The sequence below is a fragment of the Phoca vitulina genome, unplaced genomic scaffold (genome assembly GCF_004348235.1).
Source record: "Phoca vitulina isolate PV1807 unplaced genomic scaffold, GSC_HSeal_1.0 scaffold56, whole genome shotgun sequence".
In the NCBI taxonomy this organism is placed as follows: Eukaryota; Metazoa; Chordata; class Mammalia; order Carnivora; family Phocidae; genus Phoca; species Phoca vitulina.
Genome location: NW_022589759.1, coordinates 5796891 through 5824116, shown reverse-complemented (window position 1 = coordinate 5824116; position 27226 = coordinate 5796891). Strand labels below are relative to the sequence as shown.

The 27226-nt window shown below is 45.5% G+C and overlaps 1 protein-coding gene across 1 annotated transcript in view; it reads left to right on the top strand.

Annotated features, from left to right (window-relative positions):
* Positions 1–1718: 1718 nt before the first annotated feature.
* The window catches only part of CDH13 (cadherin 13), a 993622-nt gene continuing 968114 nt past the window's right edge, over positions 1719–27226 (top strand). Inside the window, exon 1 of the mRNA XM_032389728.1 lies at positions 1719–2104. Within this exon, the coding sequence (XP_032245619.1) occupies positions 2060–2104 (45 nt within the window). The 5' untranslated portion in view covers positions 1719–2059. The remainder of the gene's footprint in view (positions 2105–27226) is intronic.

Genomic DNA, 27226 nt, shown 5'->3' with positions numbered 1-27226 from the left:
CTTTTGTGTCTGCTGAATCCGTGGGCTTAGCTCAGCTGGCCCCTGACTGACAAGATGACTCCTGCTGGGGAATGGAGAAAAACCAGGGTATTTCAGGATGCCTTGATTTGAAGCCTGCCTGGTTCCAAAATACCCCATTTTGCTCTTATTGGTAGGCAGCATGGGTATAGATCTCCACACACATGAGTTCCAAGAGGGGACAGTCATATCTATACACTTCGTGACTGCCCGTTTCAAAGGTTCAGGGCCAGTGCCTACTTAGGCAAGAGGATGGAAAGTTGAAGAGACTGGAGGAAGCAGCAACGTCCCCCTTTCCTGGGCGTTTCTGGAGGCCTTTTGGGCAACATTGCCATCTGTTGGGCCAGCTCTGGCTAATGCAGCTGGGAGGTCAGATAGCATCGCAACTTCATCCGTTACCTTGGGACCACGTGAGGTGATCTTGGGACTAAACAGCTGGCAGTGAAGGAATTTTAAAAAGGGCACCGTTTTACATTTATTGAGTGGTTATTTTGTCACTTAATCCTCACCACAACCTTATAAGTTCAGTATGATTTATATTCTCTTTAATGAACAAACTTAGGCACAGAGAGTCTGAGTAATTTACTTGTCTGAGACAGAGCTGGGGGTTAAGCTTAGGCAATGTGGCTCCAGACTCTATGCTACCCACCCTCTGCCACTTTGATTAGGTCTAGACATCTATTTAACACACACTGTTGACTGTCTCCATGTTCTAGGCCCTGTGCCAGATGCTGGGAATACAGCCCAATCCACTGGATCTCAGCATAGTCCATTGCTCAGTGTCCTGCTATATTAGATGTCATGTAATACATGTATTCTAGTATTCAGCTCCAGGGGTAAATTTCATCAGTAGAAATTCGTGTACATTTTTCTATAATAAGAACTACATAATTTACATGTTTCTCTTATTGCTTTGGCCACCAGGAAGCTCAGATCCAAATCAGAGCAAAGATACTAGAGTTTTGGTTTAGCATTTCAGTTTTCTGAATTTTTTCTCCCAGCCTAGATTATTTTTTATTTTGGCTGCATCAATTCTACTGCACAAATGTCTTTTATTTTAAAATACCTTAAATCCTTTTTAGAAGGCGGCTGCGTGGAAATGACAAAGTGAGATCTTTACTGCATATTCTTAGGTTCTTACTGGGAAAGGTAGACCTATATATCCCTCTTATCCTATTCCTATAGCACCGCCACTTATAAAACCTCTTGAGCAGCAACTATGACTATTCTCAGTCCCTGGAGATTCGTAGGAGCTTCTGAAAAATCACATCCATATAGAAAAAAAAAAGTTTCCTTAAATCATGGCTTCAAATTTGGTGCCAGATGCACATTTGTGGAATAGGTGGCCAGTCAGACTCTCACCTGAGCAGTTAATAAAATCTATTACCCCTTGATGGATTTTTTTTCTGCAAGCGAGAATTGATCTGTCGTCTTTGTGATTTGTGAGATGGCTAGGAAACACTAAACACCATCATGACTTGGGCCACATTAGGAGGAGAAAGAAAGAAAGAAAGAAAAAGAAAAAAATCCACCACTAAGTCTTACCAGGCGTGGAAAGGGTTGGAACTGCTGGGGTCATTTTATTTGATTGATTGGAATTAGAGTGGATCTTATTAACATTTTAATAAAGAGAATCTTTTTGCACTGGGCTGGAAGTGTTTGCCAGTCCCCGGTGCAATTCCATTCTCTGCAAAAGTGGAATCGGCTGGCGTTGCCCAGTGTGATTTGTGTGGCTGGGCCCCAACAGTCCAAAAAAGCAAACGGGCTGCCGCCTCCGAGGGGCTTGCTCTGTGCGAGGTGCTCGCCCTGTATCTGCCATGCAAAACGAGGGAGCTTTATGAAGGAATCCGTCTTGTAAAGCCATTGGTCCTGGTCATCAGCCTCTACCCAATGCTTTCGTGATGCTGCCGCTGATCTATTTGGGAAGTTGGCTGGCTGGTGAGGCAGAGCCTCTCCTCAAAGCCTGGCTCCCACGGAAAATATGCTCAGTGCAGCCAAGTCCATGAATGAAAACGCCGCCGGGCGCTTCTAGTCGGGCAAAATGCAGCCGAGAACTCCGCTCCTTCTGTGCGTTCTCCTGTCCCAGGTAGGGAAGAGGGGCTGTGGGGTGCACCCCGCGCCCCGTTTCTGCATTCGGATCGCCTGGCGCGGGCAGGGCGAGGGGGCTTTCGGGGGTCGGGAGACTCTGGGGCGCGGCGGCGAAAAAAGCCTGGGGCTCGAAGGGAGGTCATTCACAGCCCAGGAGATCCTAGGGGGGCCCTGGTTTCTCACTCCGGGTTTCGTGTGTGTGTGTGTGTGTGTGTGTGTGTACGTTTGTGGGAGGAGGCGAGAGCTCCCGAGTCCTTTTTTTTTTTTTTTTTGCAAGCAGGGGCGACATTCTCGCCTACATCAAGTGGGGTAACTTTAATTCGTCTCCTCCTGAGGCTCATGCATTGGAGAAGGACTCAGTTGGAGGCGACTCCAAGGAGTCGTGGTTTCCCCCAGCGCAGCGCCGAGCGGGGAAGCGCGGCTCCGGTCCGGATTGCTGGCTGCCGGGCTGGAGAGGCCGGCCTGGCATTGCCGACTTCCCGGGGCGCCCGGGCCCCCTCGCCCAGCCCCGCGGCGCTCGGGAAGGCGCCTCACGCCAGCCTAGCGCTGCAGCCCGGCTGCTGCTGTCGCTCAAAGGCGCCGGCTCTGGCCGCGCCCGCATCGGGGTTCTTTTCCTTCCCGACCTCTGGATGGGAGCGCGTCTCCCCCCACCCCCGTCACCCCTCCCCGCCAGGACGCAGGCCCCAGCCCCCAGCCCCCCGCGCCCCCTTTGTCCAGCCAGCTGGAGCTCCGGCTCTGAGCCCCTGCCGCCTCTGCTGTCTTCCCCGGGCGGGCGCGGAGCTCAGAGAAAAGTTCAAGCCGTGCCCACCAGGGCTGCAGCTGCCTGTTAACCCTCAGAGCGCTGAGGCACAAGGGAAGGGCCGGTGACCCCGGAGAGGGTGGGGGGTGGGGTGCGATGGAGACTTGGTTCTTGGGCAACCACCTCTGTATCTCGAAGATCTCGGGAAGTTTGTGTGCAGGAAAGCAGTACTCCGAGGAGGCCAGACCAGAGGTGCTGGCAGCCGAGGGGCACGCCCAGCCCAGCTCTGGGGCCTGTAGGTTCTGAGGGCGCTGCGACCCAGTCCCCCAAGGCCTCCCGTGAAGCCTATGGGACTCCGGATGAGGTGGCAGCTTACAAGTGGGTGGGTAAGATCAAGGCAGGGCCAGAGAGGAGCGAAGGAGACAGGGAGTGCCTTTGGGTGCTAGGAATGGGTGTTGAGTTCCTGGCCAGGACTCCTGAGTGCCGGGGGAACAGGCACACGTGTGAGTGCCTGGGTGAGGGGGGCTTGGTGAGGCAGCTAGGATCCCAGGCAAGGGCTGGCTGGGATGTGGGGATACACTGCAGCCTTCTAAGGGAGGCCACTGCTAGATCAATGTTGGAGTTAGAATTTGGAAATGGGCCAGTGTCCCAGGAGCGCTGTGACCATGGAAATGATGTAAAGTGGGGGTTACTGGGTGGATGTTAGTGCCTGGGGGCAGGATAAGGTGCCGGGCTGTTGAGCCCCTCCCCCACTTAGGATTTCTGTCTTCCCTGGATACACAGCCCCCATTCAGGACTGCGCAGTTACACTCCTCTAACACCAGGGCTTTGCTGGCTGATTCTCTTGGGGGTCCCTGCAACCTTAAGTCCTGCCACAAATTCTGTGCCTGTCCGTGAACCAGTTTTCCAGACTTTCTGGAGTCTGACTGTCCCTGAGGCTGTATGTATGTATATATATCCCCCTTTTGAAGGGTGGTTCAGAATGTGCCTCTGATTCAGACAGATCCTCTCTGCCATACGCTGGTGGTACCACCCTGGGCAAGTTGTTTAGTATCTCTGAGCTTTCTGATTCCCCACTGTAAAATAATCTTATCACCTTCCTGGGATTGCCAGGCAGATTAATTGCATTCAACAGGATGTCCTAGGTAATGCATTTACCGTGAGGCCTGGCACACTGGGAAGCGTTAGTGTCTGGGAGCACTTCCCACAGCCTTTCCCCAGGACTTTATAGTCCTTTTCTCTCTCAGCATGCTTGGACCTCAGATAGGATTCCAGGGCTTGCCCAAAGTTATTCCTCCCTTTGAGCAAGGCAGACCACATGGCAGCGCCCAGCAATCCCTGTGCACTAGGGGCTTCTCACATGATACCTTTCGTAAAGCAACTGGTGTGTCTTCTCTCGCTGGGCCCAGATGGCACAGGTGGGTCTGAAGGCTGTCAGCTCCCTCAGTTCCGTAGCATGGGGAAGCAGAGGTTTTACCAGGAATTGAATTGCCTGTTCTCTGAGGCTTATTTCTCTCTTAGATTGTTGTGCATAATCAGAGCAAATGTCCACATTAGGACACTAATTGATATCCTGGTTGCAATAGCACCTTGCAGAGAAATCATTTCGGTGCAATTCACTTAATCGGCAAGAGATTCAAGTGCACAGCTCTGTGTGCCATAGGGAAAAGTGGGGAAAGTCTTGGAGGCTTTGAGTCAACAAGCAAAAACAAAACTTTCTCAAGGCAGAGAGAAAACAGAAGAAAGGGAAAAACAATGTAATAAAGCACATTAGTCACTTGGTCCTAAGTGGTGTTCAGGCAAGCATGTATGTGTTTTTCCACTGCAGTTGTAATACTCTGGGTCCGGCTTTGGAAGCCATCAATCTCTGTACGGTTATTGGCTGGTTGCTGTTTTAGACATTTTGGAAGGGGGAAGAATTCTAGGCAACAATGGCTGGAAGCTGGCAAAGTCGAGGAAAAGTCACCTCTCTTCTCCCCTGGGGTGTTTTGGGAAGGGCGGTTCCAGAAGTGGCCTCTGGCATTTAGCTATGATAAATAATGAATGTGGAACAGATCAAGGAGCCCTGACATAGAAATTACACTGTAAGTATGATTCCCACCCCCCACCCCCATTTGGGTATCACTTACAACTAGCCAAAAGTTCTAACAATGAATGAGTATTCCCCCAAGAATTAGAATTTTAGGGAGTGGTTAGGTTTGGGGAGCAGTCACTTGGGAGTGACCAAAAATGTTCCACAGAATCCTGAGATGTTGATTTAAAATGGGGAGTTCTTTTTTGGAGTCAGAATCTTGATTTTTCAGGATTTTAAATGAGAATCAGTGTTTTCTGAAATATCGTTTATTATATGTTCAGGGAAGTGTTTATTTGCAGAACTGTTCTGATAAGGAGAAAAGACTATGGGAGTGGCAGAGAGCACCCCCTGCCCTGGGATGGCTTCAACATGTGACAGCCCGTAAAATTTCAAAAGCACTGGGGAAACAGAGACATAAGTTGTGAAAAGAATCAAAGTGGTAGAGTTCACATGTCTGAACAATTTTTTTAGCAAGTCCCCAAAGAGATTTAATAAACTGCAAGGCTGAATATGTGATCTGGAGTTTATGTAATGCCACAGTCTATATTAAAAGCCCAACAGTCATCTTAGCTAATCTCTTCTGCTCTGCCTCCCTCCCTTCTCTCCTTTTCTATCTTTAGCCCTTGGGTTTTCCATTAAATATATTTCCTTCTGGAAGTATCTCCTATGTGTTACAGTGGAATTGCCCAGCAAACCAATGTACCCAGTAACTGCAGCATATAAAGTACCAGCATTTGCATGTGTGCACTGAATCTCAGTTTGAGGTTCACTGTTTAAGTAAAAGTGCATCTAGTTTCTTGAGACTATCCTTCTTTCTTTCCCTCCTTCCAAAAAGACAGTTGTTCAGAGAGTCCAGTTAATTTCTCTTAGGTGGAAGGGAAGGAAAATGACAAACTATGGGTTCAGTGACAGTCACATCATCGACATAGCCATAGTATTTCCTACTTCTTTGTGTCTGTGTATGTCCATCTCTGTGTGTTTTGATCTTATTTTAATACCTGTTGAAAAATTTCTCCAGAAGAGGGCTCCATTCACAGCATTACAAAATTCTGAATCTACAGCTTATATATTTTAAAGAACTTCAGTGTAGTAGCTCCATCAAAACCCAACTATTCTCCTTATTCCCAATTATTTGCTACAAGTTTCCCCAGTGAGAAGTCCTGCCATTTTGCACTGAGTATCTTTTCTCTTTTCTTTCCTCCTTTATTCCCTATTGTAGTTGGTTCTTTTCTGTGTTATTCTGCAACTATGTATCCCCTCTGAGTAATAGAGCAGGGAACGTTTGAAAGACCTTTGTAGACAATGCCATACGAAATGTGGGGAAGTTCTGAAATTTCCTGGCATTTGATTTTGTTTGGACCTGGTTTTACTCTTTAGGCAGCCAAAAGGCAGGCACAGCTCGCCTGTGAAAGGAGATAATCTTCCCCATTAGGTAACTACCCAGAAGAATGACTCATGAGCCAGATTCGCACACCCTCCAGCATCAGTTGAAAAGGAGAGGGAAATATGTCTGTCATCCAATTACAATAATCAGTTGGGCAGAATCAAATCAAGTAACCAGTGGTTTTGGCATTGTTTCCACTTAGCTGTGGGCAAGACGCCCACGTGCCTGAGAGAATCTGACCCTCTTGAATGATGCTGCCAATACAATCCCCTGCAGCCTGTCTCCTCTGTAGCTACCTAGGGATCCCAGGCCTGACTCCACCTCCCTGAGCAGACAGCGCAAATGATTATGGGCTGGACTGTAGGATCCCTTTCATTAGGCAGTAAGTAGTGGCTTTATGCTAGGGTTAGGGGAGAAAGCAATTTCTTTCTCTACTGAGAGAAGCGGCTAAGGGCAGGCTAAGGAGGAAAAGAAATGACATTTCAAACTTGAAACACATACTGAGCCAGGGCTCATGTTAGTGAATGGGTCACTCTTTGGCTTAGCAGGTTGAACCTTGAGATATCTGCTTGGTGGTGCTAAAGCTCATCCATCCCAATTCTATAACTCTGGCTGCTGGGCAAAAGGTGCAAAGTAGCAGCCACAGGCTAAATGTAGCCCATGGATGTATCTTGTTTGACCAAATGTTTTGAAAAGTGGGAAATTGTAAAATAAAAAAAATCCAGGTTTCTTGCATTTCTTAAAATGTCAGAAGGTCAGGCAGTCCTAGAGCTTCGTTCCCACTTGGCCACATTTCACTAGAGCAGAGTTACTACTGCCCCCTTTAAGAAGGACATGCCTCTGGGGTGCCTGGGTGACTCAGTCGTTAAGCATCTGCCTTCGGCTCAGGTCATGATCCCGGGATCCTGGGATCGAGCCCCACATCGGGCTCCCCGCTCGGCGGGAAGCCTGCTTCTCCCCCTCCCACTCCGCCTGCTTGTGTTCCCTCCCTCGCTGTCTGTCAAATAAGTAAATAAAATCTTAAAAAAAAAAAAAAAAAAAAAGGACATGCCTCTGTAATTTGCCACAGTCCCTACCAGTCCCCACTACTCGTCCAGCCAGTTGTACTCACTTATCTTTACCCACTTGCCCCATAGCCATTTGTGTTGGGAACTTCTCCTTTCACAAATTTTGAGGCTTAATCAAATTGATATAGTCAAGTTTTTAGTGATAGGCTACTTGAAAAGGAAGGGACAAACCTCTTTCTGATCACTATGATTGAACTAGATTGAGACTTGCTTTGGAAGAACATGATGAAGGGGATCCACACCTCCATCCTGAGAACATCACTACTGTCAGCGCCATTGGGTGATAGGGGTACCCAGAGCACTGGGACACCCAGATCATTGTTCCATGAGTAATAGTTACACCCAGAGAAATGACACACTGCAGCTTTGAGTAAAACCGATGTGGGTACACCAGAGTGTTGGTACACCCAAAACCTTGCAGTCAAGGGACTCTGGGAGTACTGGATAATAGGTAGTCCCCAGTGCACTGTGCCCAGTGTTATACCAAGAGCATCAGTACCCTTGGAATACGGTGGCAGTCTGAGCATTGTCATTCCCACAGTGTTGCTCACCCGCAATGTGAGTATCATCAAAACCTCACAATAACTTCTTGTACTCAGCCCTGCAGGGGACTCTTGGAGCACTGAGTTAGCTTTCAGAGTATTTATAACTTCAGGGTAATGTTAGCTCCGTAGCTTTGTTGCCTAGAGTACTTTTATACACGGGACATTGTCACCTCTACCACCTACTGGAATTTGTGTAATGTTCTTATAACTGCTTTTAACAGTTAACACCCAACGTAGTCTTCACATAGTGTTAATGCTAGAATTAATGTCCTCTGCCTCCATAAATCCTCGATTAATCTGTCCATCCATCCCCTACAAATAGGTGGGCCTCCGATAACTTGTTTTCCATAGCCTCAGATTCCAAAGATCAGGGTAAATATAATTACACACACATACAAAAAAAAAAAAAAAAGTGTTTTTCCTCTGTCACTTGCCAACAGAAGTCAAATTCCTGAAAATTAGCATTAGCAATAGGCACGTTTTGACATGTCATGTCTCATTTCAAAGGCCCCAGCGTCACCCAATCTGTTATAGAAGCACAAAGCCCCTGTGTCTCCCAGCTGAGTGTAGGCTGGGCTGGGGTGGAGGGCAGCAGCTGCTCAGCTGAGGGCAGCCCTGCCACATGCCTGGGCAGGGCCAGGAAATGAGCTCAGCCTATGGAGGAGCCTGGGGACCCGGCAAGGAATGTGGCAGCCTCCATCTCTGCCTTATGCGGCCTCCAGGCCAAAGTCTCTTTCCTCTGGTAGCGGCAGGGAACTGCTTTTCCATGTGCTGCACGAGATGGTGCCTGCAAGTGCCCGAAGCTTGAGCTTCTGTGGTCATCTCCCTGTCAACTGATGTAGGGCCTGCAGAAGGTGGCTGGACCCTGGCAGCAGAACCCGGAGCTGTCTCAGGCCACACAGCCTCTGCCTTCAACTGCCATAAGCTGCTGGGCATCTGGGATCATCTAACTCAGGGGTTGTAAACTGTGGCCTATGGGCCAATTCTTGCCTGCTGCCTGTTTTTATAAATAGTTTTATTGGACCATAGCCATGCCCACTTATTTATATAACTGTCTGTGGCTGAGTTTGTGCTATAACAACAGGGTTGACACCATATGGCCCATAAAGCCTAAAATATTTACTATTTGACCCTTTACAAAAAAAGTTTGCTGACTCCTGCTCCGACTCAGAATTACAGCCAGAGGGGCTGCAGGAAATCTTCCCAAAGGGCAGGGAGGCGTTAGGGATTCAGTCCTTAGGGGCTGTCCTTCCTAAACCCCAAGCACTCAAGTAACTTAACTTCAGGGAGATTTACCTGGGGCTAAGTGGACTCAGTCAATATCTGTGTTGTCCACGGAGGACCTACTATGTGCTCAGGTTACAGCTACTAGTGAGGCCGACCCAGTCTCTGCTCTCTCGGGGTTAAGATCCTGAGAGAGCCCCTGGCAGGGGAGATCCCTGTCAATTCAGAAATAACTCAAAATAGAGGCAACTGCTATGATGGAAGAAAATGCAGTTGTGTGAGGCATGTTGTCCTGTGTGTTTTGCTCATCTGTGCCTGTCTTTCTCCCCCACTAAAATATAAGCTCCGCTAGAGCACATGCTACTGTCTGATCAGTTTGCTTCTGCATCTCCAGGGCCTAGAACAGTGCTGGTGTGCAGCTGGCCTTCAGCAAACATGAATGAATGAATGAATGAATGAATGAATGAATATAAGGAAGGCATTAGGTTCAGATGAAGGACCTGAGAGGCTTCCTTCATAGCCTGATGCTTGAGCCACCGTCTGGAGGAGTAGTGAGGCTTACAGACAAGGGAACACCAGAAGCTGTAGGCAGGGAAACGCATTCCAGGCAGAAGGCACAGCCTGGGGGAAGTCTCTGTGCAGGAAGAAATACTGCATAGCCGAAAGAGGATGATCTCAGGAGCTGCTGAGTAGGGCCAGAGCCCCTGGGGCTTTGGCAGCCACCACCCAGATGTTGGTGTTTGTCCTGGAGCAATGGGCAGCCATGGAAAGTAACAAGGGGACGGTGTAGTGTGACAAGGTCAGATTTTCATTTTGAAAAGGTCACCCTGGCTGTAGTGTAGCAGATGGATTGATGCTGGGTACGAGCGGAAGGGAGAAGCCAGTCCAGGCCTGAGATCATGGGAGTGGCAGTGCAAGCGAGGGAAATAGATGTACCACTCCTCAGAGCATTCAAGAGACATTAAGGGCAGAACCTGGCAGGGCTGTGTAGCTGGGTTCGGAGATGGCAGAGCAAGGGCCAGGGAGCGGTTAAGGAGAAGGCTTGAGTTCTGACTCTTTCAATTGGCAGCTTCCTGCCAATTGCCCAAACAAGGAACCCAGGTGTTTGACATTATAAACAGGGTCTGAGGGCTGTTGTTTCCATGGGGGTGTTAGCCAGGCTGCAGTAATGCTGCTCGGGAGAGGCGTCCCAGGCCCCAGTTACACTAATGCCCACAGATCCAATCTGTGCTCGCATCTGGGATGGGCACTATGCGGGCTTTGAAATGCCCTTGTCTAGAGAGGCTGATGTGTAGCCTCTATAATTAACCAATCTCTGAGGCTTTTCGTGCAAAAGATATTTGGGAGAAACATTGCCAAGCCCTTTAATCGTTTCTTGAACATTCAATCAGCAGCACTAGAAATATTTCTTACATGAAGCAAATAATGATCTACTACTTTCAGCAATCACTTTGCGAATGTTAACAAGTCTTCATTTCAGCATGTTGGATGTGGCCTTGGTGACGCTTACATTTCCAGGTGGAGTAGCAGAATCTTCAGCGGGGTGCCAGGGAGTGGTATGTTGGTATTTGTATAACAACTGGCTTCTCTTAAAAAAAAAAGTGGCACAGTGGCACTCTATCCTCAGAAGGGGGGATGCACAGGTGTCTGCCTTTATTGAGGCACTTAGGGAATTCATAGGTAAACAAGATGGACATAGGACATGTTCTCACGGGGCTTGCCATCTACCAGGGGGCAGCCATTAAGAAACAAGAAAATATATTTTGTGGGGCATCTGGGTGGCTCAGTCAGTCAAGTGTCCGCCTTTGGCTCAGGTCATGATCCCAGGACCCTGGGATGGAGTCCCACATTGGGCTCCCTGCTCAGCGGGGAACCTGCTTCTCCCTCTCCCTCTGCCCACCCCACCTCATGCTCTCTCTCTCTCTCTCTCAAATAAATAAATAAATAAAAATCTTTTTTAAAAAAAGAAACAAGAAAATAAATAGCTGAAATAACACGAACTTGGTAATTGTTACCATAGGAAACCACAGGGACTAACACAGCATTGAAGGGGAGATTGCTTTGCCTTCCCTCCCATTCTTTCACCTTTCCCATCCTCCCCGCACCCCTTCTATCCATCTTTTCTTCTTTCTTCCCATAATTACTAAAATCTACCCAATGCCAAGAATGGTGCTAGCTTGGAATTCAGAGATGAATACATACCTGGTCCCGAATAGGGAAAGTGCTGGAGGTGAATCGGGCCTATGGTCTCCCAGGACTCAGAGGAGCAAATGTCTCAGATTGCTTAGGAGAGTTACGGAGACTTCTGAGGTTTTAAGAAGTGAGTTTGAATCCTGGCCATTTGCATGCTGCGTTTCCTCTTCTGTTTCCTCCTGTGTCTGAACAAGGAGAGAGAACACCTATACCAGCCCAGCAGGGTTTTAGTTAAATAAGCATATGCTTGTGACTTCATCCATGATTGGCAGATGCTGGGTGCTAAAGGAATGTTGGTTGTATTAACTTCCACACGCTCTGCTCCAAGGGAACTTGTAGCTTGCAGGTACCATGGGGCCTTGGCCTTGATCATCTAACTAACTCAGAGGGGAGAAAATGCTTGTGTATTTAAAATGCATAGACATTAAAAAAAAATGAAGTTTGCTCTCTGGGGAAGGATTTGCCAATTCCCATATTGGTAGCTCCCCAAAGATACTTCCCCTGGGGATTTCATGCCTCATAAAATCATTTGATCTGGTGGGATCTTATCTTCTAGATGTATCTTCTTAGCAGCTGTTTCCCCAGACGCTTTATCAGGGCAGCATGTGTGGGGGTGTACATGTTAGTACTATGAGCACTTATGATTATTATTTAAAATATATCAAAATACCTGTAGTAAATATACTGTACAATTTATTGCTATGTGCCAGTTGCATATATTATGTCAAATCTGTATTGCAACACTTAGGACAACTATTCTTACCCTCATTTTATATACAATGGAAAGAAGTTCAGAGCGGTTGAGTTATTTGCCTAAGGCCACACAGCCACTGAGAACTGGGACCAGGGATTGAACCCATGCATTTCTTTTTTTTTTTTTTTTTTTGTATTTTTTTTATTATTATGTTATGTTAATCACCATACATTACATCATTAGTTTTTGATGTAGTGTTCCATGATTCATTGTTTGCGTATAACACCCAGTGCTCCATGCAGAACGTGCCCTCTTTAATACCCATCACCAGGCTAACACATCCTCCCACCCCCCTCCCCTCTAGAACCCTCAGTTTGTTTTTCAGTCGATCTCTCTCATGGTTCATCTCCCCCATGCATTTCTGATTCCTGTGCATGTGCATTTTCCTCCATATTTCACTCATGTATAAAAGCTTCCTTCCTCATCCCCTCAAATGATGTAGGAATTTTCTCCTTTGACTGTTTTGTTTTCTGGCTCTCCTGGAGTCAAAATGGCTGCATGTAGTAACCCCATTTTTGAATTCCTGGTGTCTAAAAGTGGGCCTGGGACCTGGGTCTCCTGTCTGGCTTAATGGTTGCAACCTGGGTTAGCCCAGGGTTATTTGTGTTGTCACTGAGTCCTTGTTTTTGACAGGGGCAAACAACCCACCCATACTGTTTCACCCAGCAAGAATGGCCACCTTACTAGGAATAGCCACACAGGACTCAGCTAGGGTGTGGCGCCTCCGCAGCTTCCAGCCCAGGTAAATTCTCTAGAGGTAAATTTGCTGGCAGTTTCCTGCCTGCTGCGAAGCTCTAAGGCTGGATGGCATTCCTCCCCAGGAGTGCCAAGGAGCTCCAGTGTATCCTGAGTGCTACTGTCTACAATAATGTTTTCCCTAGTCCATAGGAAATGAGAAATATACAGCCTGTGGCTATATTGAGACAAACCGATCTATCGGGCATTGCAACGGAACTGAATCTAACCTCAAGTGTAGTTCTGTTTTACCAAAAGAGTTTTCTTTTTCCCCCCCTTTTTAATTCAGTTTAAGTGCCTTTAGGCAGGCTAACCATTGATTCCATGAACTTTGCTGAATGCCTGTTATGTGCCTGGCACTGCCGTACACACTGGCAACAGCACAGGGAGCACTCACAGAGCCCCTGTGCAGGTGGATGTACACATTCCCCCCTTGGACCTAGTCCTTACCAGTCCGCATGGCGGCCTTGCATTTCTGCCTCTCTCAGGACGTTTGGGTCTGTGCACTCCAATCTGTACATTTCACCTTTAGGTCATTCATTTAACAAATATTAACTGATCAACCACTGTATCTCAAGCATGATGCTTTACACTGGGTGAGCAGCAATGAGTAAGAAAGACAAGTTTGCCGGCCCTCACGGAGTCTATGTTCTAATGGGGGAGAAAGACAGCAAACAGCAAAAATAAGTAAATACAATCATTTTGGATAGTGATGGTGCTGTAAAACAGTTAAAATGGGATAAGCAGTTGTTCTGAGTTTATCCACAGCCCTCTCTTGGGGTAGAAAGTTCATTGTTCTGGTGCAATGACCTTTCTACTTTTTAGGGATGAAATGTCCTATTGTTTGTAAAAAGTTAATTAACTAACTGCCTATCTTTTTTGTCTTCTATTTATCATGGTAAATAGAGTGGTAAAGTGTTGTTGGCAAAACTTTGTCCATTCTCTATTTTTTGTTTTTCTTGAAATTTTGCTTTTGGGAATCTAAAAATATGGCAACCAAAGATTTAAACTACAGGTATGTAATCTTTTTTCTGTAAAGAATAAATATATGTAGGATAAATATATGTCTCTTTTGCAGTTACTGAACACTATCAATGTAGCATAAAAGCAGCCACACACAAAATGTGAACAAATGGGCTGGGCTCTGTTCCAATAAAACTTTATTTAGAAAAACAGGCAGAGCTGTATTTGGCCCTCGGGCTGTAGTTAGCCAACTTCTGATCAAAACCATTAGCCACCTCACCAGTTGGTCAAATTGGGAGAGGGTCAAGGCCAGGGAGAGAAACCAGACATTTTCTTTGGCCTGTTGTTACCATGAGGATGTAATACTTCTTTAGGAAGATAGTACCATGGGATTATTCCATGTTAACTTGGATCAAAGTAAAGATTAACTAAGGAACACAATTCTCAGACAACCACTAAAATATATAATAATTTGGCTTTTGTAGTAATTATCTGGACTACAATTTTTAAGACTTCCTCACCACCCAAAGGTGTATTGGTGTTGAACACTGTATCTTAGGTTGCATTCCTCCAGTGATGGGGATATAGGCTTGGATGCAGTGAGCTAATCTGAGAGATGATTCTAAGACACAGAAGTGAGGAATAAGAAAGAAGGAAAGCCAACAAAGAGCATGTTGTTGAGCTGGTTACTGTCATGGGCAGCTGGGGCTCATTACTGCTGGGGCCCCTCAGAAGAATTGTGTAAAACTTGCTTCAGAAGAGTCCCTTTGCTGGATAGGAGGCTGGGGTGTATATCCACTATGCCCGTCTTCCATTGATCGAGGGTGACCCCTGGCACCATTAATTTCTCTGTGCTTCCCTGATGAGCCTTTGTGGCTCTGGGGAGCAACCATGGTTTTGGAAAAGTCCTGAGCAGAATAATAGAGAGGCATGACAGGTGCTTGGGCTGGCAGTCTATGCCCAGAGTAGGGCATGAGTTTATAACAGATACCAGTTGCCTCCGTCATATGTTACTGGAAACTTTCTCAGTAGAGCTTATGTTAAAGGAAAGGGTTATTTATTTTTTATTTTTTATTTTTTTTTAACCCACTGAGTTTGGTTTAGCACCCACCTGCAGATACTCTCTTTCCCACTAGATGGTACCAGTATGCCAAAGCCCTGGAATGCTACCGTTGGGCATCATCTTTGACATGGATATATTCCCACTACTTATAAACAAGGAATAAGCAAGTTGAGGTTGGAGGAACAGAGTATGGGTGTTTGGGGGACATAAGATGGGAGAAAAGTGGAGGTTGTCTAAACAGTTACCTTCATTCAGTTCTTCACCAACAAATCTTACTGACCACCCGTTGAGTGCTCAACACTCTTCTCAGCATTGGGAATACAGATATAAGCAATGTACACAAAGCCCCTAACCTGGTGAGCTTCTGTACTAGTTGGGGGGAGAGACATTAAAAAACAAACAGGCAGATACATGATGTGTGTCATGTGGTGAGTTCTGTGGAAAGCACAGTCCTTCTGATATCTATCTGCCTGTCTTGTCAGCTTGTAGGGTGATAGATTATTTCCATCTGTTTCTTAAACCCCATTCTGCTACTCAACAACCTCTTGTGATTATGCTTATATGGTTTATTTTCACTATGAGACTGTGAGTATGTGGAAGGCAGGAGTCCTGCTTGGCAAATGGGTGTTGACCGGCTGGAACCCGCTGGAACCCACCTCAACCAAGGGCTCGTTGGTTTGATTTCATTTGTCTGGAATCATTCTGAATTGTTACTATTGTTGACACACAATAGAGTTGCATTTTACTCAGGGGTTAGATTATAAAGTCCAGGTTTAAGGCAAACACAGAGTTGTCATTAACCTTGAAATATCTTAAGTTGCCCATTAAATTGCAGTGTGTGTGGTTTTGCATATGCATCCCTGTACTGTGGTCAGTATGTAACAATGTATAATACGTGCCGTAATGTACAGTGCATAATAAAGGATATAGGCAAGATATAATTTTACAGAATTTAATTGCAGTATTTAAATTGTTCTTTTCCCTTCTCTTTTTGGTGGAAGAGCTAGATTTCCATTAGTTAAACGTGCATGTGATAAGACTTTACTGTATTCATTCTGGTTTCTTAATCATATGATCCCCACCAGGCTGTGTACCGGGGAGGGCAAGAGCTGTGTTCTCTGTGCTCTGTTCGTCTTTGGGTTCCCACTACCAGCCACATGCTTTGGGGCAGGGGAACAGCATACAAGTAATAATAGTAGTAGCAGTAATGGAGATTAACATTTAAGTAGTGCTTACTATGAACTAGGCCCTGTGTGAGTGCTTTAGATGTATTAATTAGCACTTTTAATCCTCCTAAAGACTCTACCATGTATCTACTGTGATTTTAATTCCATTTCACAGATGGGGAAATTCCAGGAGAACTGGATTAAAGGTCACACAGCTTTTGAGCTCTGGCGCTGAGATTCGAACTTGAGCAGTTTCAAAGGCAATGCTGTATGATTCCATGAAATGGAAAGAATTGTCCAGAACAAGCAAATCCATAGAGACAGAAAGTAGAGTATTTGTTGCCTAGGGCCCCAGGTGGGAGGAGCAGGGAATGGAGGGACTGCTAATGGGCATGGGATTTCTTTTTGGGAGTGATGGAAATGCTCTGGAATGAGACAGTGATGATGGTGGCACAAGTGTGTGAATATACTAAAAACCACAGAATTGTATACTTTAACAGGGTGAAACTTATAGTATGTGGCTTTTGTCTCAATAGTGCTGTTATTCAATAGAAAAGCAAGCAAAACTCAGGCAGTCCAACCTCAGGGCTCTTGTGTGGCCATCCCTGAGCTTTCCTACAGGTGCTCACCAAGTGCTAGTGGCATTCTACTCTCTTTACTTACATTAACCCTACTATTCCTCAAAAGGGCCCTATCATCCAACCTCCTTTCAGAGATCAGAAAACTGAGGCAGACATATACCGAGGAACTTGGGGCTGGCAAGTGACGCAGGCAGTTCTGGGCCTGAAGCATACTGGTTTTCACACATTTTATTAATTAAAATCAACCCTAGTCAACCAGAGCTAGAGGTAACTCGGCTTATCAGAAATGAAGCAATGGTTCTTCACTTTTGTTTTGCAGATTTACAAAGTGCATTAAGATCCTTCTTTTCTCACCAGTTATTATTCCCCTCTGTGCCCCGGTGGGTCTGGTGTAGGGTACTGGCCCTAAGACCCGGAGACTATAGGGTCTCAGTGTGTGTTAGAAGGTGTGTTAGTGTGGCTGACTTCTAAAAGTAAGAATAAGTGGTCAGGAACTGGGAGAGAGGGAAGAGGACAAGGGGGAGAGAACTAATTGATATGCTAATTGTCATTGTACTCAAGTTGATACCAGATTGCTGAAAGGATTCATCCAAATTAACAAGAATGTTTGGCACCCCTTGGCTGTTCAGATGAAGACTTCATGGCCTGGCAATGAAAAGATATCTGAGGTCTAGGGCAGGGGAAGGAGCTCTTTGCTCTTACACTTGGCACTCAGCACCTCCAAATCGAGGCCCTCACCCCCACCAAAAACACTCCCCCTTCAGCACCTGCCTCCCCCACCAGACATCTTTTGATTCCCAAACTCTGTAAACATGAGATTTATTCCTCTCTGCCTTCACTCTCGTGTTGATGGTTTGTATTTGTCTTTCGTGTTTAAAATGCAGAGTGATGAAGCCATTAGCCAAGCACAGTACAACAGGAAAGGGCAGCAGGGCTTGCCCCTGGATCCAGCCCAGGATGCCTGTTTGTGGTACTGGAGGGTGAGGATTTATAAAGACAAAGCAGAGGGACTATAGATATCTTCCCGGCTCTCCAGTCTGGAAGAGCAGCTGTGACTTGAGCTGGGACAGGAGCTGGGATTGAAAGTGTTCTGGCTGAGATCTGGCTTCCCAGGTGGCTGGCCTCGGGGTGGCAGAGAGTGCTGGGCCACCTAGATTCTTAAAGCCTTCCCAGGTAGCAACAGGTGATTACACAGAACCACACGAGTGTACGATTTTCCAATGTGTTTTGCAAAATGTATTCTGAAGAGGTACTGGTTCCTTGAGATGTTAATAAGGGTCCTGGAAAAAACAGGTTGCATCAGCTAATATTTTGGGAAACCCTGGACTTACCCACAGAAGTGAAGCAGGTTGTGTTTTGTTTTTCACAATTGAATGTCTCTGAGACTTTATTGTGCATTTGAGTTTCAAAGAGGGACTGCCCCATGCTGCATTTCCAATGCTCTTCTTAAATTCCTAGGGGTAAGGGAACTCTTGCATAGAGTATGTCATGAGATAGTGATGCACAGGGTAAATGTGGGAACAAGCTGTGGACTCCGGAGTCTCAGAGTTTGGGCCTTCACCATCAGGACCAGCAGTGTCAGCATCACTTGGGAGCTTGTTAGAAAGGCAATTATCCACTCAACACCTACTGAATCAGAGCTTCTGGGGTGGACCCAGCTATCGCTGTCTTCACACACCTGCCTTCTAGGGGGTTCTGTTGCTCCCTCCAGTTTGAAACCTGCTGTTCCAGTGGGCTGTGGGGAAAGAGAGATCTTTCTGATGTTGTTCTGGGTGAAGGAGGGAAACATGTGTCTGGGGCAGGAAATATGCTCCCCTGAAGAAAGTAGAGATGACAGAGTACAGACCACAGAGATACAGAAGTGGAGGCCAAAGGTTCTGCTCTATCCCATTATGGCCATAAGTATTTACTTCTGGGAGACCCTGAGCTGTGTTCACAGGATGCCTTCAGTGACAGCTGTGGTCTACACAGGCAGACCGGAAGACCTGGGGTGATGACGAAAGAAGTATCTGGGAAGTCTGTGTAGGGGAGGCAAACCTCATCTTAGGTTTTATCTGAGACTCTTTAAGGAAAAGGAAGATTAACAAGGGAAAAGCCAGCAGCTTATTAATATGTATACCTCCTGTGTACATGGTAGATAACCAGGGAAAAAATGAGAAACTCTCAAAAGTGGCTTAGAGCTCCAGTTTAAATACCATCTTAGGCTAAAGACAAAAGAGAGAAAGGTGTGGGGAAGCAGTTGTGAGGGGTAATGGGGTTGAAAACAAAAATGAGATTTGTTATGCAGGTTTAAGTCAGTGCCTTCTCCATTGGTAAGGATCTGAAGTTGTCTGTACGGAATAGTATCTGTCCTTCTTGGTAGAGGGGAGGAGGGACACCTTTATGAATTCAGGTCTTGTTTTTAGGCAAATAGGAAGAGGGTAGTGAAGTTTTCTTGTACCTCCTTCTTCTCAGTTGCCTTCAGCTTAAAATAATCCTTATGACAAAGTGGCAGGTTTAGGGTGGCATATTCTACTTTCATCTGACTTAGCAGCCACCCCTTTGATTTTATGTGTATGTGTATGTATGTACATATAATGCATACACATACACGTACCACACATATACACACAGACGTATACATATATAGTACATGCACACCCATGTAATAGATACACATATATATGTATACACACATATATAACATATACATATAAATACATTTATATGTTCTGTGTATACATATGATACCTACTAAGCCCTGGTCACAATTGGCACCTACTAAATTCTAGGCTCTATTCTTTGAATTAAGGTTTCTAAGGTGATCCATACAGATGCAGAGGCTGCAGTTGCTGAACTTGTAGAGATTATAGATCCAAGGGGAGAATGACAAACAATGACATTGCTGGGTGTTTGAGAAGAGCTAGGTCTATAGCCATTGGTTTTTTTTTTTTTTTTTTTTAAGATTTTATTTATTTATTTGACAGAGAGAGAGACAGTGAGAGAGGGAACACAAGCAGGGGGAGTGGGGAGAGGGAGAAGCAGGCTTCCAGCTGAGCAGGGAGTCCGATGCGGGGCTCGATCCCAGGACTCTGGGATCATGACCTGAGCCGAAGGCAGATGCTTAACAACTGAGTCACCCAGGTGCCCTATAGCCATTGGGTTTTGAATCCCATCCAGAATAATTCTTTGTGTGCCATTATGAATCTTTGCTGATCTTTCTGATATTGCCCATGATTCTTACTTGTGAAATACAGTCTAAACTGGTGGTTCTCAAATGGGGGCAATTGTGCTTCCCAGGGGACATATGGTAATGTCTAGAGACATATTTGCTTGTCACAACTGGGGGAGAAGGAGCTATTGGCATTTGGTAGGTAGAGGCCAGGGATGCTGTTCAACATCCTACAGTACACAGAACAGCCCCCACCACAAAGAATTATCCCAACCCAAATGTCAGTAGTGTGAGTGTGAGGGAACCAGGTCTAAGTGTAGAGCTTCATGCTCACCCAGCACACAGGAATGACTGTCTCTACCCCATCCCATTCTAGAAGCCACAATCCAAAGTTGGCTCTGTGAAAACTGGTAGCAAGTTACTATCCATGTATAATTTTTCAGAAGGTAAAACCATGACTCTCTGGTAAATATAAACATTAATTCATTAATTTATGAGGAAACCAATAAGATGCTATGATGGTTTCAAAGGACATTTAAGAAGCTAGGGTATTTCTGAGCAATTTGACAAAGAAATATTAGGATGAGATTGCTGAGTTAGGAAAAAAAAACAGTTAATGTGCAACATGCCTAAATCTCGGGGTTATCTGTTCCACTAGACAAGTTATTTTTGCTTCTACAGGACAAAAATCGACAAGTAACTGGTAAGTTCACTGAGTCTGGGGACTTCCTTCAAGAGCAAACAACAAGATGAACTATGAACATGCACCTAGACATCTACTGGTGACCTTTGTCCCTGAGTGATATTCAAAGGATTTCCATCAATCATTATGGCCAGTTTACAAGCTTTGGATAATGTTTTTCTGATTCCTTAAACATGATTTTTAATTTACTAGGGCTGCCTGACCTGACATAGTCTGTGAAATATGGGGCAAAGAAATGGAAGAGTCAGTTGAGGTCTAGGAGGTGGTGGGAGGAGAGATTATGTAGGTCCAGTTAATAGTGTAGATGGCATCTGTTAACTGCCTTCGATTAAGCATGTGCTGTGCTACATGCTTTCATTCAACCCTATTAGGTGGGACTGACCATCGTCCACATCTACCGATGAGGAAACTGAGTCAGAGGGAGAGTCAGAATGTCAGTAGCAGACAAATGCAGAGTAAGGAGAAAATGGTGTGGGATCAAGGCCAAAAGGGGGAGGGATAGAGAAGGAAGGGGGAGTGTTACAAGCTGGAGGGAAGCATGAGTTCAATTTGAGGCAGAGGTACTCATACCATATTCAGGGGGAAACAAGGAGGCTGTTCTGGGTGACAGTAAATGTGAACACAGTGTGAAATTGGATCAGTGCTACAGGGATGGCAGCTATTAATAGTATCAGTGTTATTTTAGCCAAAGGATCTCACTACTGCTGCAAGGCAGTAACCCATGGTGGTTAGGAGCCCAGGCCTTGGGGGAAGCTGGAATTGATTTGGACCTCAGCTCTGGAGGTCTGTGTGGCCATGGGCAAGTGGCTTAACATCTCTGTGCCTCAGTTATCAGGTCTATGAAGTAAGGGCCATGATGCCTACCTGATAGGGCTGGCATGGGAATTCAAGACAACCCTGGAAAATCTTGGTTGAGCAAATGATAAGCCTTTGGGAAATGGCAGTTGGTTCTTTGAGGAGGTGAATAGACAGGATTTAGCAAATGATGGTTGTTAGCCATTTGTCTGTAAGTGTCATAGTCTCAGTCTGAGTTCCCCCAAAAGCAGATTCTAAAGGATTTGAGTGCAGTTGATTCACCTGGGAGGTGTTCCAGGGAAAACTGTAGGGGGTGAGGAAATGAAGCAACGAAGGGAGGGCAGCCATGTGGAGTGTCTGCTCTTCAGCTAGTTGCTACTGTGGCTGTTTGGACCTTAATTCTCCTGGGGACCCTCGGGAGCCAGTGCAAAACACGTCAGAGTTATCCCACCTGAGGGACATGGGAGCTCCAGACTCTATGCCACAAATCTAGGTGGGCATTGTTTTGGGGCTGTTCCAGGTGGCATTGATTTTGAGCCCTACTGGACTTCTGGGTATTGACTGGTCCCAGAGAAAGCCATCAGCAAAGAGGTGTGGAGTTTTTCAGCTGGAAACGGGGCCAGCCTTTTAATGGAAAGGCCAGAGGGATATGGGCTTGGGAGGTGGGAAGTCCTCAGCATCGGCTATAGTCAGTATCCAAAGGCATAAAAACGGTGATGCCCTTTGGGCCAGGAATCTACATCTGAGAAGTTAAAGAAACAGGGCTAGGTATAAAAAATGATACACAGAAATACTTCTCTGCATTATATGTGATAGCCCGAATTGAGGATAGTAATAATAGTCAACATGTATTGAGTGTTTGCCATGTGTCTGGCTCTCCTAAGTGCTCAACAAATGAGCTAAATTCTAGGAAATGGCAACTGGCTAAGTGACTCAATGGAATATTACACAGGCATTGAAGAGAGGGCATTATGAAAACAGCAATGGCATGGAGAAATCGCCTAAGTGAGAAATGATACAGAACAGGAGATTCTGTGTGGAGTGGGATTCCTACTAAGCAAAAAAAGCCTCTATATATGGGAAAGGAGGTGACACCTGAGAGGAAATTTGTCAAAATCCTAACTGTGGTTTTGTTTGTGTAATGGGTTTGTGAGTGATTTCTCTCCCTCTAGTTTACAAATCTCCATTGATGTGGTGTATTACATTTACAATGAAAAAATACAGTAAATATGAAAAAGTGAAAGAAGGAAAAAAAAAAACTTGTAAAAAATAGGTTGTGGAGATCCAGCAGAGGTTTCAAAGAAGGGAATGGAAAATGATATTTCAGAAAAATTAACCTGTGGGTGGTGTGGAAGATGGATTGGATTGGGGAAGACCCAAGGTAAGAAGTTCAGCTTGTGAGCAAATAAAGGTCACAGGGAGTGTGGAGAGGAAAGGGCCAATTTTAGGGTTTGGTGGCTAATGGGATGATGGGGAAGAAAGGGAAAAATGCCAGAAAGGATCCCAACATTTTACTTTAAGAGTGCTTTAACAATGATTCTGAGTGATACAGGGATTACTCTGACATTATTTCCCCCGTCTACAGTTGCATTGCATGGTGTGGTAATCATTTTGAGTATATCTCACTATTAAAACATAATGCAATGTCTTTTTTTAACAATTATTTATTTGAGAGAAAGAGCGAGAGAGAGAGAAGGAGCAGGGAGAGGGGCAGAGGGAGAAGGAGCCTGAGCTGGAAGCCCAAAAACATAATGCAGTTTCATCTAAAAAAGAAAATTAGCAATGGAACAACAAACATATATTGAGCACCCTTTGAGACAGGTTTATTTACATCTACTGTCTCATCTAAACCTAACAACAATCCTATAAGTTATGTTCCTAGTATTTCTGTTTTACAAGTGAGATAAGAGAAGATCAGAGAAATAAAGGCACTTATCCAAGGTCACAAAGAATCTGAGTTCAGATAATTAAGTGAACTGTATGTATGTATGCATATATGGATGGATGAATGATGGATGGACGATGGATGGGTGGATGCATGGGTGGATGGATGGATGATGGATGGGTGGATGCATGGGTGGATGGATGGATGATGGATGGGTGGATGCATGGGTGGATGGATGGATGATGGATGGGTGGATGGATTGGTAACCATGTAAGGAGGAAAATGTAGGGTACTATAAAGTCAAAGTAGAAAAGAGGGTATTTTGAGAGGAAAGTTGCAGTTACCTTAGAAGGTAAGGAAGGAAGGGACCTGGAGAAAGCACTATATTCTGCAAGAAGAAGGTGTGGTCACTAGTTCTTTTTATGGGGGCCATTCAAGTAATCAAAGTTGCATGGGGGAGCTGAGGGTCCAGGACATTGTGAGGGGAATCTATGAAATGACCAGTCAGACCATGTAGGGGCTCAAAAACAGGTGCAAGCCTAAGGAATAGATACATAAATAGGAAAGAGGGCTGATGTAAGAGAACAAAGGGAAAGGTAGGGGAGTGGAAGGAGAAATGGAAAAAGTAAAAGCAAAGAAATTGTGGGTTAAGAACGAGGACACCAGACTGCCTGGGCTTGACTCTCAGCTCCACTGCCCTGTGACCTTAGCAAACCCCATAACTCCGTTTGCTTCAGTCTCCTCATTTGTAAAATGGGGAGGATAGTAGTAATCCCCATCTCATGGGCTCCTTAGGAGGATGAACTAAAGCATGTGACATTCTTCACACCGTGTCCGGCACACTAAAAATCCAAACCAGGCAGGGATCCTGATGCCTTAATGGTCACAATAAATGCCATTTCCTGGGGAACAACTCCAAGCTATAGATCAAGAAACTGAGATTCAGTCACTTAAAGAATGTGCCCCAAGAAACTATACCTGTAGCCCCAACATTGCACTGCCCGCGACAGCAAGAGGTCAGCTCTCCCTTCCTTTAGGAGAAAATAGATTTTCTGCAAGATCCTATGCCAAATGTACTTTTTCTTAGTTGGAAACCAACCTTCTGCACTTTGTAATGAGGCATATTGGGGTACACATTTCTGTTGTTCTTTTTGACCAAAGCGTTAATAAACAGAGGCTGCTCATTAAAGCAAAGTTAGAGGAGTTCTGGAGGCATGGGAGATTGGCTAGGGAAGGAAAGTAGTGAAGCACTTGGAAGATTCGGGGGGCGGATGAAGATCCATCAGACCCCAGCAAGCACCGTGAACTCAGTGCTCTTTCTTCATTCCAGAAAGCTTTATGCTTTTATAATTGATGCTTGCAGAAGTCTGCACAGTGCAGACTCGGCATGAGGAATCCTGAAAGCCTTATTAATCCAGCCACTTAGCCTTTATGAGTGCAACCCCTACCCTGGCTATTTTGGCTCAGGATTAGCTGAGCCCCAAAATGTTCCACTGTTGGGATGAAGAGGTTCAATTTAATTCATTTCTCTGGTTATTTCTCTTCCCCAATCCCCCTATCTCTCTAGCTCCGGCTGCTGCCAAGCTACATCAGCGCCCAGCCAGTGCGCTCCTGCCCTTTGCGATCCTATAACCTACCAAGGAAACGTTCTCTCTGAGACTGAGCCACCAGAGAAATTGCATGCCCAGGATTGATTTTGCATAGTGTAAAAATCAATCCACACATCGGGCAGTAGAGGCACCCTCTAAGGCTCCAGTCTGCGAGAGAACTAGTTCAGGCTGGTTGGAGGCCCAGTGGGGCAGGGCGGCAAGCAGATGAAGTCAGAAAGTTAAAAAAAAAAAATAAACAGAAAAAAAAAGATGAAACTGAGGGGTGTGGTTTGTCAGGCTAGAATGGTTTTTGTCTTTCTGTGTTAATAAGCTTTATCTTGCGCAGCTGGCCTCTACCTTTTGCATAGTTTTGGGGGAAGAGGGAAGTTGTAAAGAGCACCTCCCATTAGACCCACACCCCTGCTGGCAGGAGGGCCCCATGGTGTTACTGTCGGCTTGACATAGTCTCTCCAAGGACAGAACTTCAATTTGCTTTGGTGGGAAGACTAAGAACAATCATTTTTTGTGCTCCAGTGATCTTTGTTTAATTAAATGCCACTCTAATCATTAAGTTAAAATAACTAAAATTTAAGGAGCACCATCTATGTGTCAGGCACTCTGTGAGGTACTTATATACACATTATCTAATTCAAGCCTCTGAATGTCAGAGTTGCTGTGATTCATTTCAGTTCACAGCCGAGGAGTTCAGGGTTTATGAGGCGTGCTCACATACATCTTCACTGATTGTCACTCAGCCTTCAGGGGGCCACAGATGACATTTTGCAGTTAAGGAAACTGAGCATCAGGGACCTGTCTTCCTTAGCGAATAATTGGCAGAACCAGGATTCAAATCCTGGTCTTCTGATTCTATATTGTTGCAATTTTACTGGGAGAGAGAGGTGGTGTATATTCATTAAATTCCTTTTGTGTGCCAAGCGCAGAGAAGAGTTTATTGTTCATTGTCTCCATCTTCAGTCAGGAGGGTGTTGCTTTCCCACTTTACAGATATAGAGACTGAGGCTCAGAGGGGGGAAGCCCCTGGAATAAAGCCACAGAGGTAATTGTATGGAGTAGAGCTGGGGCTAATAGCTCTGCATTCCATCCTGTGGGTTTTCTTTGTCCATGGCCATGCCCTCAGTAGGAGAAGCAAAGCCATGTGATTTTCCAGCAGGGACAGTGTGAGGCCTGGATTGTAGGATTCAGGATTAGTTATGGGTATTGACAACTGAACAGGCTGCTAGAAATGTGATCTTGGCCTGGAGGGAAGATCAGACATGACTGAGAATTCAGGAAGGACCAGCTCTAATTTGGGTCCTTTCATCTTGAAGGCTACAAGTTCCAATTTGCGCTTTGAAAGCAGGATATTGCTAGGGTAACCTATCATTGCTGCCTTCCTTCTGCCAGTCACAGTCATAAAAGCGAAGTTCTAAGAACATGCTAACGTCACAGCACTTTCTTTTTTTTTTTTTTTTAAGATTTTATTTATTTATTTGAGAGAGAGAATGAGAGACAGAGAGCATGAGAGGGAGGAGGGTCAGAGGGAGAAGCAGACTCCCCGCCGAGCAGGGAGCCCGATGCGGGACTCGATCCCGGGACTCCAGGATCATGACCTGAGCCGAAGGCAGTCGCTTAACCAACTGAGCCACCCAGGCGCCCGTCACAGCACTTTCTAAGGAGATTGTTGTTCTGAGCAAGGCTCAGGTTCTGGGAAGGGAGGATCAAATTGTAGAGTTGGATCTCTATTTTTCTGGAGTCTTGTGCTTTGGGAAAGCATTATTAGTTTGTCATTCTGGGCTGTCACCAGTGTGACACCTCCAGGCTCTGGAAAGTTACAGGAAAAAAACAGACTCTCTAGCATTTTCTAGCAGGTTCTATTTCTCACCTGGGACAGGATTGTGCATGTGCTTTTTATTCATGACAAGATGAGAAAAGCTTGGTTAAATAAGGATCAGCTGCTCTTTATACATCTTCTTCTCTGATTGATAGCATCAGAAAGCCATTCATCTGGTTTGAAGATAGACAGGTGGTTGCCGTCACTACACCGTGAGCTTTTGAAGTTTGCTCTGTGATGTGATTACAGCACATACTTAGCTTGTGCTCCAGGGGGTAAAGTTGACCTTTGATCCTACTTCTCATTTAAAAATCACAGATCTTGGAAAATGAACCAATCTAGGAAGATGCTGGAACCTACTTCTGCCGCTGAGGTTGGCTGTCAAACCAATTTAGTTAGCCCGCTTTACCTAGAATTCTGATTCTTCTGATTAAAACAGATGACCTTTAGAGGCTTTTTTTTTTCGTCCTTAACAATCTTGGAAGGACATCTGGCCTTTTGTGAGTTCCAGTGGGAATCCCAGAATCACGGCACTACTGCGGGTTCCAAATGAGGAAAGTGTGCTTAACAAAGTATTGATCAGAAGAAATTCAAGACCATTGTCCAAACTGAGGGTGCATATTCTTTCCTTCCTTCCTTCCTTCCTTCCTTCCTTCCTTCCTTCCTTCCTTCCTTCCT